At 34.8% G+C, this 14,480-nt stretch overlaps 1 protein-coding gene across 6 annotated transcripts in view; it reads right to left on the bottom strand.

Moving 5' to 3' along the window:
• The window catches only part of raskol (Ras GTPase-activating protein raskol), a 679,447-nt gene that overhangs the window by 107,684 nt on the left and 557,283 nt on the right, over positions 1 to 14,480 (bottom strand). Inside the window, exon 1 of one of the 6 annotated variants that reach the window (XM_075300487.1) lies at positions 3,463 to 6,146. The exons of the other annotated variants lie outside the window; for them this stretch is intronic. Within the exon in view, the coding sequence (XP_075156602.1) occupies positions 3,463 to 5,986 (2,524 nt within the window). The 5' untranslated portion in view covers positions 5,987 to 6,146. Of the gene's footprint in view, positions 1 to 3,462; positions 6,147 to 14,480 lie in introns of those variants that run through there. 6 annotated transcript variants of the gene reach the window in all.

Below are 14,480 nucleotides of genomic sequence, written 5' to 3'. Positions count from 1 at the left end.
TAATTTAATTTAATTTAATTTAATTTAATTTAATTTAATTTAATTTAATTTAATTTAATTTAATTTAATTTAATTTAATTTAATTTAATTTAATTTAATTTAATTTAATTTAATTTAATTTAATTTAATTTAATTTAATTTAATTTAATTTAATTTAATTTAATTTAATTTAATTTAATTTAATTTAATTTAATTTAATTTAATTTAATTTAATTTAATTTAATTTAATTTAATTTAATTTAATTTAATTTAATTTAATTTAATTTAATTTAATTTAATTTAATTTAATTTAATTTAATTTAATTTAATTTAATTTAATTTAATTTAATTTAATTTAATTTAATTTAATTTAATTTAATTTAATTTAATTTAATTTAATTTAATTTAATTTAATTTAATTTAATTTAATTTAATTTAATTTAATTTAATTTAATTTAATTTAATTTAATTTAATTTAATTTAATTTAATTTAATTTAATTTAATTTAATTTAATTTAATTTAATTTAATTTAATTTAATTTAATTTAATTTAATTTAATTTAATTTAATTTAATTTAATTTAATTTAATTTAATTTAATTTAATTTAATTGAATTGAATTGAATTGAATTGAATTGAATTGAATTGAATTGAATTGGATTGAATTGAATTGAATTGAATTGAATTGAATTGAATTGAATTTAATTTAATTTAATTTAATTTAATTTAATACAATTAATCCTTAAAATTTTCCTAAAAATGGTAAAATTATATGGGCATTAAAATTTTATATCCAGTAGTCCTCAGCAGTTTACATATATGCATATGTAACAAATGAATCGTCACTTTATAGAGGAATTCTCTCACATTCTATGTTTTATCTGCCTCCATTATCAACATCTGGTCACCTTAACATCATAAATTCCCCACTGATTGTATTCTGTAGTTTCGAAACTCGTTGTAATCTCCTCACCTTGACTACGGGAATTGTTTAGTGAGTGTCAGTATGTGTGTGTGTGTTTTATTTTCATCGATACCATACCTCACCTTGCAGGCTTATCTCATTCGATCAGCAGAGCTGCTTAGAACGTCACTAGGTGTTTACTCTCTTTATGGTAGAGAACCAGCATGACTCTCAGATACTTGTTTGAAAGATCTAACTTTAGGTAGTTTTGTTTTATCATAATGAAGAAAACAGAGAAAAAAAATAAAAACAAGGGAACAACACAAAGAAAAGGTAAACAAAGTAAGCAGAGCAAAATAACAGCAAATTTATTTGGTTTTTGTTTGCTTTTGAGCATGATATTCTTGATCTTAATGTTATATGTTTTTTTCATACATTTTTGGTAATCAATCATCATGCTTGTTCTTTTTTTTCATCAAGAGGAATTTTTCGTATAATGACGTTAAAAGAGAGCGAGAAAGAGAGAGTGTTAAGATATACAATTTCAGTATCTCTCAAAACAAAATATCGATCGTTAAAGAATCCATAGTTTTAAAAATGCTAAGGCAAGAAGAAATGGAAGAAAAATATGTTCAAAACAGAATAAAAAAAATTAAAAAAAAAAACGCAGAACCTTTCATATTAATTTCTTAGTTTGACGTTTACTGCTTATATGTGTAATTAACGAATTTTTGATGGGGATTAAAAAAGAAAAGAAAACCATGATAGCTAAATAACCGACCATCTTTCATGGGAGGAATTTATGAAAATGCCATGGGGAAAAACAAATTTCTAAAATAAGCAGTCCTTACGATGATAAAAATTCCATAGTATGTGAATAAATCGGTGGATGGGGTTGTCATTTTTGTAGATCGTCCCCGAACAAATAAAAAGTGAACCTTCATCACACATTAAAGTTTTTCTTTTCTGTTGTTTTTTTAATGTCACATTCTTTTAATGGTGGAGGTTATTACAACCGTGGGCTAAATTATCCACTGTCACTTTTTTTGACAGATTGACCATAATAATCATTGGATTGATGTTGATTGATGATATACTTGTAAAAGTCATTTGCTTTGCAGGAGAGAAAACTAGATAAGAATGTAAAATATTCAAACACAAATAAATCGGATAGAAAAACAAGAAATTAGAAATAGGCTACATTTCTCCTCGATTTGGTACCATTTGGAATTTGCTTAACATTGAGCTGAAAATAGAATCGAGAAAGGCTATTTGGTATCAGTGAAGACAGTCGCTTTATTACCTTCAAAAAAGGGTAAATTATTTGAGAATTTTACAGAGATACTGAGAAAGTGGATTTAGGTCCTCTATGGGTAGGCTGTCCATTACATCTCTTTTAAATAGAACATGTTCTCTTTTTGTGTTCATATCTTTTTGTTCACTCTCTTTTTTTAGTGCCGTATTTTTATGTCCAACAGTGCTCTTTATGTACTCTATTTCAAAAAAATCCTAAATTGATGGAATTTTATTTATTTAATAGGAATTCGCCACAATTGTTCGCCACTAATTGTTTACTGGGTTAAATCTGTTGACAAATTAAAGGCCGGAACACAATTGCGACGTTTCGACGTACGGCGTAAAAATTAGAAATAGATGTAATTGAACGTACGACGTAAATGCGCCAATACGGAGTCGTCGTCAATTTATTTTGTTTATTTTTTAAGAAAATGTGATTCTTTTTGTTTTTTATTGTTTTATTGTATATTTATTTCGTTGTTTCTATCATTAGAAACTATTATTATTTTAATTTTAACATCAATAAAATTATTAATTATTTAATAAAGAATTTTTTTATTGTAAACTCTTTTTTAGTTAAAATGTTCTCTTTTTTTAAAGCGAAAATTATCCATATGGAAACCCATAGACTATGGGTCACATAAAGTTGTTATTTCTGCCTTTTTTGGTACGTTTTGAGTAAACAAAGAACGTTGGTACTCATTGTTGTCAGTTGCCCAAAATTAGGAATTTTTCGCTTGTGAATGAGGATGACATTTTTTTAAGTTGGTGACTTTGGGATTTGAAGGGGAATTTTCGAAATCTGCTCAGTATAATAAATCAGATTTTGTGTGTTTATGATTTACATGAAAAACTGTTTTCCACATAAAAAGGACTTATAGATGCGTAGGGAATCCTAGCGTGCCCTAATTCATAATATTGTGAAGGATCCTTAATTCAAAAACTTTGACAAATTCTTTTATATTTGGCTACCATTTTCGAAAATGTTGCACTTTTTTGATTAGAATCGAGATCGCCCCCAAATTTAAAGATCAGTTCATTCCACTTAAAATCAAGGTTCTAAAGACGAGACAATTTGATTCGAGTTTTAGCAAAATATAAAAACTGATGTTTTCAGGCCTTTTCAAGTCCCCAAGCAAATATGGACTCATAAGGTGAAAAAGTACCTTTTGGCTTAGAAACGTACGTTTTCGCAACTGATCTAGTACTATTTAACTACGTTATTTATAATCCCTGTAAAAAACGCGTCGACCGCGACTCTCCTGGCTACGTAAGCATTCTTACCTGAATGATGTCCCGCATCATCATCATCATCGCCCTCATCATCTCCTTCGGCTCCATGATTACGATGCGTATGCTCCTTATCCGAAGGACTACTACAACTGCTATCAATATTTCTTATTGTACCTTCGCCCGCTGACGAAAGCGTTGAGTGTTCTTGTATTAAAGTCTCTGTGCCAGAACAATTATGTTCTCCACATGGAGCTATATCAACATCCAATATCTTAAAACGTTCACGTATCAACTCTGCACATTTATCCGCACGGAAATATGAATCCAATTCATCCAATGCCAGAGGGCAAACATCATATTGCAAATAGAAATCTTTACCCCAACTACCAGTGCAAAAGTTTGAGGGGGCCTGACCCCCACCATGGGAGGATGACGACGATGTCTGGGTATTTTGCATTTGATTTTGATGCTGAGAAGCAATGGATTTCAAAAGGGAATTGCTGCGTGAAAGTTTGGTGGAATGGGCCCGTCGTATGAATGACAATGACTTCTTGGCCGGTGATGTTATTTGGTGGGGATGGGGTGGATAATTTTTACCACTGCCACTATTATTGCTATTGGGTGGTGAGGTCAGCGAGTTATCTGATGACGATGACATAGATGTGGTGTTGTTGGATAGTTTTGGAGTTGATTTTAGCAAAAACAAATTCTTTGGCGGAAAGGCTGATGTTATAATGGTATTAACCGATTTGCCATTCTTCCCATCCCTATGCAAATTACAAGCCTGCGAACCACCGAATTTACGACTTAAAGAGGTTACCGTGGACCCGTTAACCGTTTCCGAAGAGGATTTTTTCGATTTTACGTTCGACGACGTTGCGTTTGAAGTGGCGGCGTTGTCTAATGCTTCACCTTGCTGCAAAGCTACTGAAGGTGATAGGTTTTGGGGTAATGTTTTTGCTTTAACTCGCAAAATATTGGGAGAGGGTGTCATTGTTATGACTGATGACGACGCTGCCGACGACGACGACGAAGTCGATGTCATTTTCGTAGGTGTGCTATTGGAGGCTTTGTTTACTTGCGCGTTGGATGTTATTGCCGCCGTTGTTGAAGCTTTTATTTTGGCTACATTGATTAGATTTTGCTCAGAGCTTTGCTGTGAGGCCGTCGACGCCGGCACCGACAAAATATTCGTACGAGAGCGTGATTTCATCATTTTAATGGGAGTCGAGGTATTGGTCTGCATGCGACTTATCTCTGAATCATCATCGTCATCGTACTCATTGCAATTGGGGCCATTGGCAGAGCTGCTGTTGTTTGTTATTAGAGAGGAATTTGCCGACGATGAAGTGTTATCTAGCGGAGACGATGACACTTTATTTGATGATGATGATGTTTGTTTGGTTTTTGCTAAAGTGGCACCGGCGGTGGCGGGAGAGTTTTGTTTGGCTGGTGACGTCGTTGATTTGGCAGGGGTGACCAATAGCGCTTCACTAGGGGTGCCACCATCACTGTAACGAGTTCGGGGGGCTGGCGAAGGCCATTTGTTAGAATTTACTGTAGCGCTGGAAGTGGAACTCTTGTAGGAACTTGAAGATTTTCGGCTATCCATTAAATGTTCACTAATGGAACAGGCCAAAGAGTTACGCGGAGAGCTACCATCATCATTGGCATTCAAAATGACCCCATAACGTTTGGTACGTGCTGTCGTTGGATTTTGGGGTCGGGATTTGGGCAAGGGAGTGGAATGATTTGAGGATAGCGTTGACTTATTCGAACTGGTGGAGCTTAATCTATTGCTAGTGGCACTAGACGAAGTCTTTGAGGATGTCAGGGAGGAAGTTTTGCTATTACGTTTCACCGATGCCGCAGAGCTGCTCAACATTTTCTCTGGGCTTGTGGTTATGGGCTGCTGTTGTTGTTGCTTAACCATTTTATTTTTATTCATGGCTATAATAAATTCCGCGGCATCACTGTCATCATCCAAGTCTGCCGATACATCATCCGATACTCCCGTTAAACTCCAATTGAAACCACAAGGAGGAGCCATTTTCTTGCTGGTGGAGTTTTTTGCACCACTACTCCCTCCTCCGCCACCACTACGATATCCCGAGGAGGCAGACGAAGAATTCGAAGAGGTTGTACTAAAACCCAAAGTACTATTGGCTCTTTCGAATAGTAGAGTGGTAACCTTAACCGAAGTAGAGCTACTGCGTGGAGAATTTCCACCAGAAGCCCCGGATTTACTATGACCCCCAGAGACTTTGCTGAAAAGGCCCGAAGACGATTTCTTGAGATTTATATTACTGGAGTTTTTATAATCCTTGCTGCTGGTCGAATGACTGGTCAAACTAGAGAGACTACCTGAACTGGAGCCTCTGTCCACTTCGTCCTTGCAGGTGTCAGCCAATGATTCGTCGTCTTCTATGACCAAAGGTACATAAAATGTAGATCGGCGCCTTTGGGTTTTTTCCTCTTTTTCCAAAGGTGAATTAGTTGAAGCTGAAGGATTGACAGAAGCCAGAGAAGTATTAGAGCGATTAAGAGTTGTGCTATTATCCAGGGACTGCAACATTGTATTTTGAAAGGATATCCTCAAAAGGAATTAGGAAGTCACAATAAATATTGTTTTTTTCTCAAAAAGATTTTTCTAAATCTTTTATAATTTCAGGCATTGTAAATAGGGCCTTGGATGTTTCACTTTTAACAAATAATTTTTGTTTAATTAAAAAAAAAACTTTATGGCCTTTGGGTTTTATTATTTTATTTTTTTTTTTAATAATTCTTATATTCTTTCATTTAGTTTTGCATATATTTTTTTTTAATCTTTTATAAGGAAAAATTTTAAAATGTTGTTTTTTTTTATTAAAGTTTCACTTTTTTTTGGATAGTTTTCTTCCTTTCTTAAATATGGCAACAATTTCTCTTGACTTTCAAAATTTTTTGTTATTTATTTACACATTTCATATTATTTTTTTTTATTTGGAAATTTCACTATTCCTTCCACTTCTTGCTTTGGTTTTATATCCGTACATTGAAAGAATTTCATTTACAGCTTCATTGTTCCACACACTCTTCAGCTACTCCCAGTGACCAAGACATGGAGTCCAAATTGAATATAAGAAACAGACACCACACCACAAAAACTTGCCCTGCAACTTCATAAAAAGTGGCAGTGGCAGCACTCAGTTGTCAATGTGCATCTTTTCTGGTTATTTTTATGCCACCACCAACACTGACAAACTATTTTCGGGCAAACAAGTTGTAACGATATTTTTTGATTTAAAAAAAAATTAAAAATATTTCTTTATATTTTGCCACATTCAAAAATATCGAAGTGTTGTTATTTTTTCTTTAATTAGAAAAATTTATTAACTTATATATATATTTTTTTGTAATAAATATTTAACAATTTATTTTTATTTTTTTGTACAAAAACACTAAGCACATTTTCAATGTGTAATGTAACGCGTTCCGTTCGTAGCTACTCTCTCTATCAACCGTCGCACTCAAACTGATACTAGTAGCGCAATTTCCATTGCGCCACCACCACTTCACTCAAAACACAAAGGCTCACTCAAATCTCCATGCAGTGTTAAGTGAACAACAAATACACCAGGCACTGCAAGTAGAAGTAAAGAACTGGTTGTGTTGAGTTTGCTTTATCACACAGAGAGAGGAAGAGAATGTCAATGGAAGATCTTTTGAGTGGAGAGCGTTGTAAGTTTATTGAAAAAGGAGTTGCCATATTTGCTTCATTCGATATGTATCTTATTAATTACTTTAGTGTGCTATACCGGGTTAGAACTTGTACATTGAAAACAAAATCTATGCAGTAACAATTATTTTGCGATACACTGAAAAAAAAACACGCCTAACCATTTTGAATTATTTTGCGTTCGTTTTACTTCAAAGTAATGGTATTTATTTTAAACCAATAATACTACACACAAAAAAAATTCACGAAAATTTTTCCAATTAAAATTTTAATTGAGTTTTAAAAAATATTCAATTAAAAATTTAATTGATTCAACAATTTTTTTAATTGAAACAAAAATCAATCACAAAATAATAGTATCAATTAATTTTTTAATTGGATCAATTAACTTTTTAATTGACCTTCAATTAATTTTTTAATTGATACTATCATTTCAGTGATTGAAGACATTTCAATTAAAAATCAATTGGATCAATTAATTTCGTGATTGAATCAGAAAAATTTTTTTTTGTGTGTAGGCATTTTGTTAATAACTTTTTATTTCCAAATTATCCTTGGGGTTGGGAATTTCATACTGTACCCAAAGAAAAAATGAAGCCATCATAGATGAAAATGAAGATTTATTTTAATATTTTTTAACTAAAATATTTTACTAATTGCAATAATACTAATTATGACTGTTATTTAGGAAAGTTTCATTTATGAAGAAAAAATTTGAGATGAAAATTTTGTTAAAGGTCTTTAGCGCTATGCCAAGTACAAGACAGACACAATTTAAGTAAACTATGGTCAACGTATTTAGAATAAATCTCGTCTTGAAACTCGTATCCTACTTATGAGATCCCTTTCAGGTTTAAGGTCAAGTTGCAAACAATATACTTCGAACAAAGAGAAATCAGATATCGAAAATAAATAGGATAAATTGAAAACGCACTATAGGTTAGGTTAGGTGGCAGCCCGATGTATCAGGCTCACTTAGACTATTCAGTCCATTGTGATACCACACTGGTGAACTTCTCTCTTGTCACTGAGTGCTGCCCGATTCCATGTAAAGCTCAATGAAAAGGGACCTCCTTTTTATAGCCGAGTCCGAACGGCGTTCCACATTGCAGTGAAACCACTTAGAGAAGCTTTGAAACCCTCAGAAATGTCACCAGCATTACTGAGGTGGGATAATCCACCGCTGAAAAACTTTTTGGTGTTCGGTCGAAGCAGGAATCGAACCCACGACCTTGTGTATGCAAGGCGGGCATGCTATCCATTGCACCACGGTGGCTCCCACTATGACGCACTATGAGGACCATGGCCACTGGCTCCTTGGACGTACTGATGGGAGTCTGACCACTCGATTTGCACAAAACGAAAATAGCAGAGATGACACTCGAGAGACTTAAAAGTTTCTTAGATACACTGGAAAACATTGTTTGCAGCCATACGGAACTTTTTGTCGAGCGTTATAGAGAGACGTATTATATGGCGATTCAGAAAGTTTATCACCACAAGCCGAAATATATTATATCAAGTATAGAAGAGTGGAAGGAAACGAGGATACCTTTTTATACCCTTCACCACTACTGTGGTACAGGGTATAATAAGTTTGTGCATTTGTATGTAACGCCAAGAAGGAGTAATCATAGACCAACCTTTTAGTATACGGATCGGCTTAGAATAAAATTCTGAGTCGATTTAGCGATGTCCGTCTGTCTGTCTGTCTGTCTGTCTGTCCGTCTGTCTGTCTGTCTGTTGATGTATTTTTGTGTGCAAAGTACAGCTCGCAGTTTTAGTCCGATTGTCCTAAAATTTGGTATAGGGTCCTGTTTCGGCTCAAAGACGATCCCTATTGATTTTGGAAAAAATCGGTTCAGATTTAGATATAGCTGCCATATATATTTTTCACCGATCTGGTCATAATTGGCGTGTATATCAACCGATCTTCCTCCAATTGAGTACATCCGAATATTTTATGGGTCTCGAAAAACTTGCAAAATATCAGCCAAATCGGTTCAGATTTAGATATAGCTCCCATATATAGCTTTCGTCCGATTTACACTCATTTGCCCACAGAGGCCAATTTTTAACTCCGATTTCGTTGAAATTTTGCACAGGGAGTAGAATTAGCATTGTAACTATGGGTGCCAAATTTGGTTGAAATCGGTTCAGATTTGGATATATCTCCCATATATAGCTTTCGCCCGATTTACACTCATATGACCACAGAGGCCAATTTTTAACTCCGATTTCGTTGAAATTTTGCACAGGGAGTAGAATTAGCATTGTAACTATGCGTGCTAAATTTGGGTGAAATCGGTTCAGATTTGGATATATCTCCCATATATAGCTTTCGCCCGATTTACACTCATATGACCACAGAGGCCAATTTTTAACTCCGATTTAGTTGAAATTTTGCACAGGGAGTAGAATTAGCATTGTAGCTATGCGTGCCAAATTTGGTTGAAATCGGTTCAGATTTAGATATATCTCCCATATATAGCTTTCGCCCGATTTACACTCATATGACCACAGAGGCCAATTTTTAACTCCGATTTAGTTGAAATTTTGCACAGAGAGTAGAATTAGCATTGTTGCTATGCGTGCCAAATTTGGTTGAAATCGGTTCAGATTTAGATATAGCTCCCATATATATGTTTTTCTGATTTCGAAAAAAATGGTCAAAATACCAACATTTTCCTTGTAAAATCGCCACTGCTTAGTCGAAAAGTTGTAAAAATGACTCTAATTTTCCTAAACTTCTAATACATATATATCGGGCGATAAATCATAAATAAACTTTTGCGAAGTGTCCTTAAAATTGCTTCAGATTTAAATGTTTCCCATATTTTGTTTACTAACATTGTGTTCCACCCTAGTGCATTAGCCGACTTAAATTTTGAGTCTATAGATTTTGTAGAAGTCTATCAAATTCTGTCCAGATCAAGTGATATTTAAATGTATATATTTGGGACAAACCTTTATATATAGCCCCCAACACATTTGACGGATGTGATATGGTATCGAAAATTTAGATCTACAAAGTGGTGCAGGGTATAATATAGTCGGCCCCGCCCGACTTTAGACTTTCCTTACTTGTTTAACTGTGTATAGGTACGCAGATGGATCTAAAATGGAAGAAGGAACTGGTAGCCGCATTTATTGCTGTGATCTATGAATACGAAAGTCGTAAACCTTAGATAACGATTAACAGGTTGGCTGATAAGTCCCCGGTCTGACACATAGATGGCGTCGCTAGTATTAAATGCATATTATTTTTATATAGTACCAACCTTCAAATGATCCGTGTCAAAATTTGACGTCTGTAAGTCAATTAGTTTGTGAGATAGAGCGTCTTTTGTGAAGCAACTTGTGTTATTGTGTAAAAAGTGGAAAAAAAGGAATTTCGTGTTTTGATAAAATACTGTTTTCTGAAGGGAAAAAATACGGTGGAAGCAAAAACTTGGCTTGATAATGATTTTCCGGACTCTGCCCCAGGGAAATCAATAATAATTGATTGGTATGACAAATTCAAGCGTGGTGAAATGAGCACGGAGGACGGGGGACGGAAAACATCAAAAAAATCCACAAAATGATTTTGAATGACCGTAAAATGAACTTGATCGAGATAGCAGAGGCCTTAAAAATATCAAAGGAACGTGTTGGTCATATCATTCATCAATATTTGGATATGCGGAAGCTCTGTGCAAAATGGGTGCCGCGCGAGCTCACATTTGATCAAAAACAACAACGTGTTGCTGATACTGAGCGATGTTTGCAGCTGTTGACTCGTAATACACCCGAGTTTTCCGTCGATATGTGACAAAGGATGAAACATGGCTCCATCACTACACTCCTGAGTCCAATCGACAGTCGGCTGAGTAGACAGCGACCGGTGAACCGTCTCCGAAGCGTGGAAAGACTCAAAAGTCCGCTGGCAAAGTAATGGCCTATGTTTTTTGGGATGCGCATGGAATAATTTTTATCGATTATCTTGAGAAGGGAAAAACCATCAACAGTGACTATTATATGGCGTTATTGGAGCGTTTGAAGGTCGCAATCGCGGCAAAACGGCCCCATATGAAGAAGAAAAAAGTGTTGTTCCACCAAGACAACACACCGTGCCACAAGTCATTGAGAACGATGGCAAAAATTCATGAATTGGGCTTCGAATTGCTTCCCCACCCACCGTATTCTCCAGATCTGGCCCCAGCGACTTTTTCTTGTTCTCAGACCTCAAAAGGATGCTCGCAGGGAAAAATTTGGCTGCAATGAAGAGGTGATCGCCGAAACTGAGGCCTATTTTGAGGCAAAACCGAAGGAGTACTACCAAAATGGTATCAAAAAATTGGAAGGTCGTTGCAATCGTTGTATCGCTCTTGAAGGGAACTATGTTGAATAATAAAAACGAATTTTGACAAAAAATTTGTTTTTCTTTGTTAGACCGGGGACTTATCAGCCAAGCTGTTACGTTACCTTTCACGCAGAAATTTCTGTAATCACTAAAGCTGCTGAGTCGCTGGTGATGGAGCCGTAATTCCGAAGCGATATCAGTTTCTTCATAGACAATCAAACAGCTATAAAGGCCTTGGGCAACGCAGACAAAAGGTCTAAGGTATTCAGCTGCTGTCGTAGAGAGCTTAGGGTTCTCACTGAACACCATAATGTAACTCTGTGGTGGGTACCTGGGCACTGTGGAATAATGGGAAATGAAGAAGCAGACGTACCGATTAGGGAGGGCGCTGGTAGAACGAATAATGTCTTTACGGAAGTTTTTCCTCCACAGTCTTCATACCTTTACTAGATCCTTATCTGTTGGGTCTATTCGGAAGGTTCTCGCAACCAATTGGACGAAAAGGACCGAAGGAATTGCGAAATTCTGATGACGATAAACAGACAGGTGTTGAAACCTCTAATTGGAATTATAACTGGGCATAACACGCTTTGAAACATATGGTAAGAATTGGTCTCAAAGATGATGACATTTACAGATGGCGTCTGGTCCCGGAAGTTACGGAAGACTTGTACCACTCCCTGTGTCAGTGTTCAGCATTATCAATGACTATAGTAATTGCGAAATTCTGATGGCGATGAACAGGCAGGAATTGAGACATTTAATTGAAATTATAACTGGGCATAACACACTTGGAAAACATATGGTAAGAATAGACCTTAAAGATGATGGCATTTGCAAATGGTGTCTGAACGCAGATATTACGGTAGCCTGTGCCAGTGTCCAGCATTATCCTTTGGAATAAACAATATACTTGGCTCTTATGTCTTTCAGGCTCTCACCGATCTGCGGGAGTGTGGCATTAGGAAGATATTCGCATTGATCAGGGCCCTCTGAGTGGATGTTTTAGGCAACTTTAAGGAAAACGGATAAATGGAAGTTCTTGAGCGACTCCACTTCAGGACCAAAATTAAGATAATTACGTTGAGAAATAACACTGGGCCTATAGTGGTCGTAGTGAATATCTAAGAATTGTTGTCGTCCTCTAAAACCCACTCTAACCGACTTAAGGAAATATTGAACAATAAATCGGATTTCTTAATGACAGATAGACAGAATTTTCTTCTATTTGAGGTAAATTTAAACGTGAATCTTCTATGACAAGAAATTTTTCGTTTCGAATAGTATGTTTTTCCATAGGACAGTATTTGGCTTGTAGTGCGCTCTAAGTTCTTCTCTTCTTCATACCCTTATTTTATTATACGAACTCGATGTTTTAATGAATTGACTAATTTGTTTCCAGCCCCTGCTTAAAATCTGGGAAGCAGGTCAGTGATATACAGTGCTGGACAAAATTATTCATACAGCAGACAATTTTATGTCCAGTTCTCTTTACATGAGTCTGTATATCCTCAGCTGGTGTGGATATAAAGGGTAAAATGGACAAAACCGTATACCTAAATATTTTGAAGCGTGGAAAAGTTGGGTCTTGTCGAAAGTTTTTACTTTCAAAAAGACAATGATCCCAAACATACTGCCCACGACGTACGAATGTGGATAGTCCATAATGTTCCGCACATTCTTTCGACTCCTCCATAATCTCCAGACATGTTTCCTATAGAACATCTATGGGACGAATTGGGCAGACGTGTGGGAAAGCGTCAAATAACTAGAAAAACTCAACTAAACGAGGTTCTGTCAAAAAATTGGGTCCGATATCACAACAAAACTCTCACATTCAATGCCAAGAAGATTGGAAGAAGTTATGAAGAAAAAAGATTACTACACAAAGTACTACATTTTTCGGAAAAAAATAAATTTCATTCTTAATTTGACAACTGTGTGAATATTTATGTCTCCTTAAAAACTTATCATGAATTAAAAATTCGCTTTTTTTCTTTTATATTTGTAACACATGCCAAACACTTTTTAGATAAAAGATAAATAAATACAAAATGTCGATTAATATATTACTCGCCTATCGGCTTTTATTTTAAAAATAATGAGGACTGAACAAAAAGCTGTCGACTGTGTGAATAATTTTGTCCAGCACTGTAAGTAATGTTTCGAGGTCTCTTTCTCCTCTCAAAACAAGCTATCCCATCTCCGGGTACCCAGTCGTGTCTCCTACGGCCATTCCGACTGTCCTTCTACTCTATTTTAATTGGTTTTTAGTATTTTTCTTGTTTGAATCACCTCAAAATAGTTTTGTTGTCCATCCGATCGAAAGAAATTTTCTTTAAAATTACGCCAACTATATTTTTTATTATTATAACGAAAAATTTTCTTTGAGATGATGAAAAGTTTCGTTAATGACACATTTTGTTAATATAACGAAGATTTTCTACCAGTGCCGATATTAATGCCGGTATTAACCAAGCAGTTTTGGATTAGGTCAGAATTTTGTTTAGACATAGCTAACTGCTGGGCGGGAGATTTAGTATCCGTTAACCTTGAAGGCCAAGTCGTTCTTACTATACCAAAATAATAACTAATTGTGTGAAACTGTGTTGATCAAACACAATTTACGAGTATGTCTTAATTAACTCCTAAATGTATTATATATATTTTCTTTTTCAAATATTTCAATTTTTGGATAGAGAAACACTTGAAATGCCTTTAAAGTATATTTAACCAAGTCATCACAACAGATTGCATAAGAAAACAATAACAAAAAAAAAACTGGAATTCATTAAAAATCTGCTATGATTTTATATAACAACAAATTTATGCAAATATTTTAAATTCCCCCAATTTGGCAAGTACATATGAATCACTGAATCATTAAGTTTCTTCTTTAATCTGCATAAACAAATTGATGAAATAAATTTAACCTATTTTCAACTCTTCAATTTGTTACTAGGTCTGGCAATATAAACGAACAGTTAGAATATGAGTGAAAATATCAAA

Source organism: Haematobia irritans, chromosome 3 (assembly GCF_050003625.1).
Source record: "Haematobia irritans isolate KBUSLIRL chromosome 3, ASM5000362v1, whole genome shotgun sequence".
Classification (NCBI taxonomy): Eukaryota; Metazoa; Arthropoda; class Insecta; order Diptera; family Muscidae; genus Haematobia; species Haematobia irritans.
Note: the sequence above shows the minus strand (reverse complement) of the source record. Positions and strands in the feature narration are given on the sequence as shown.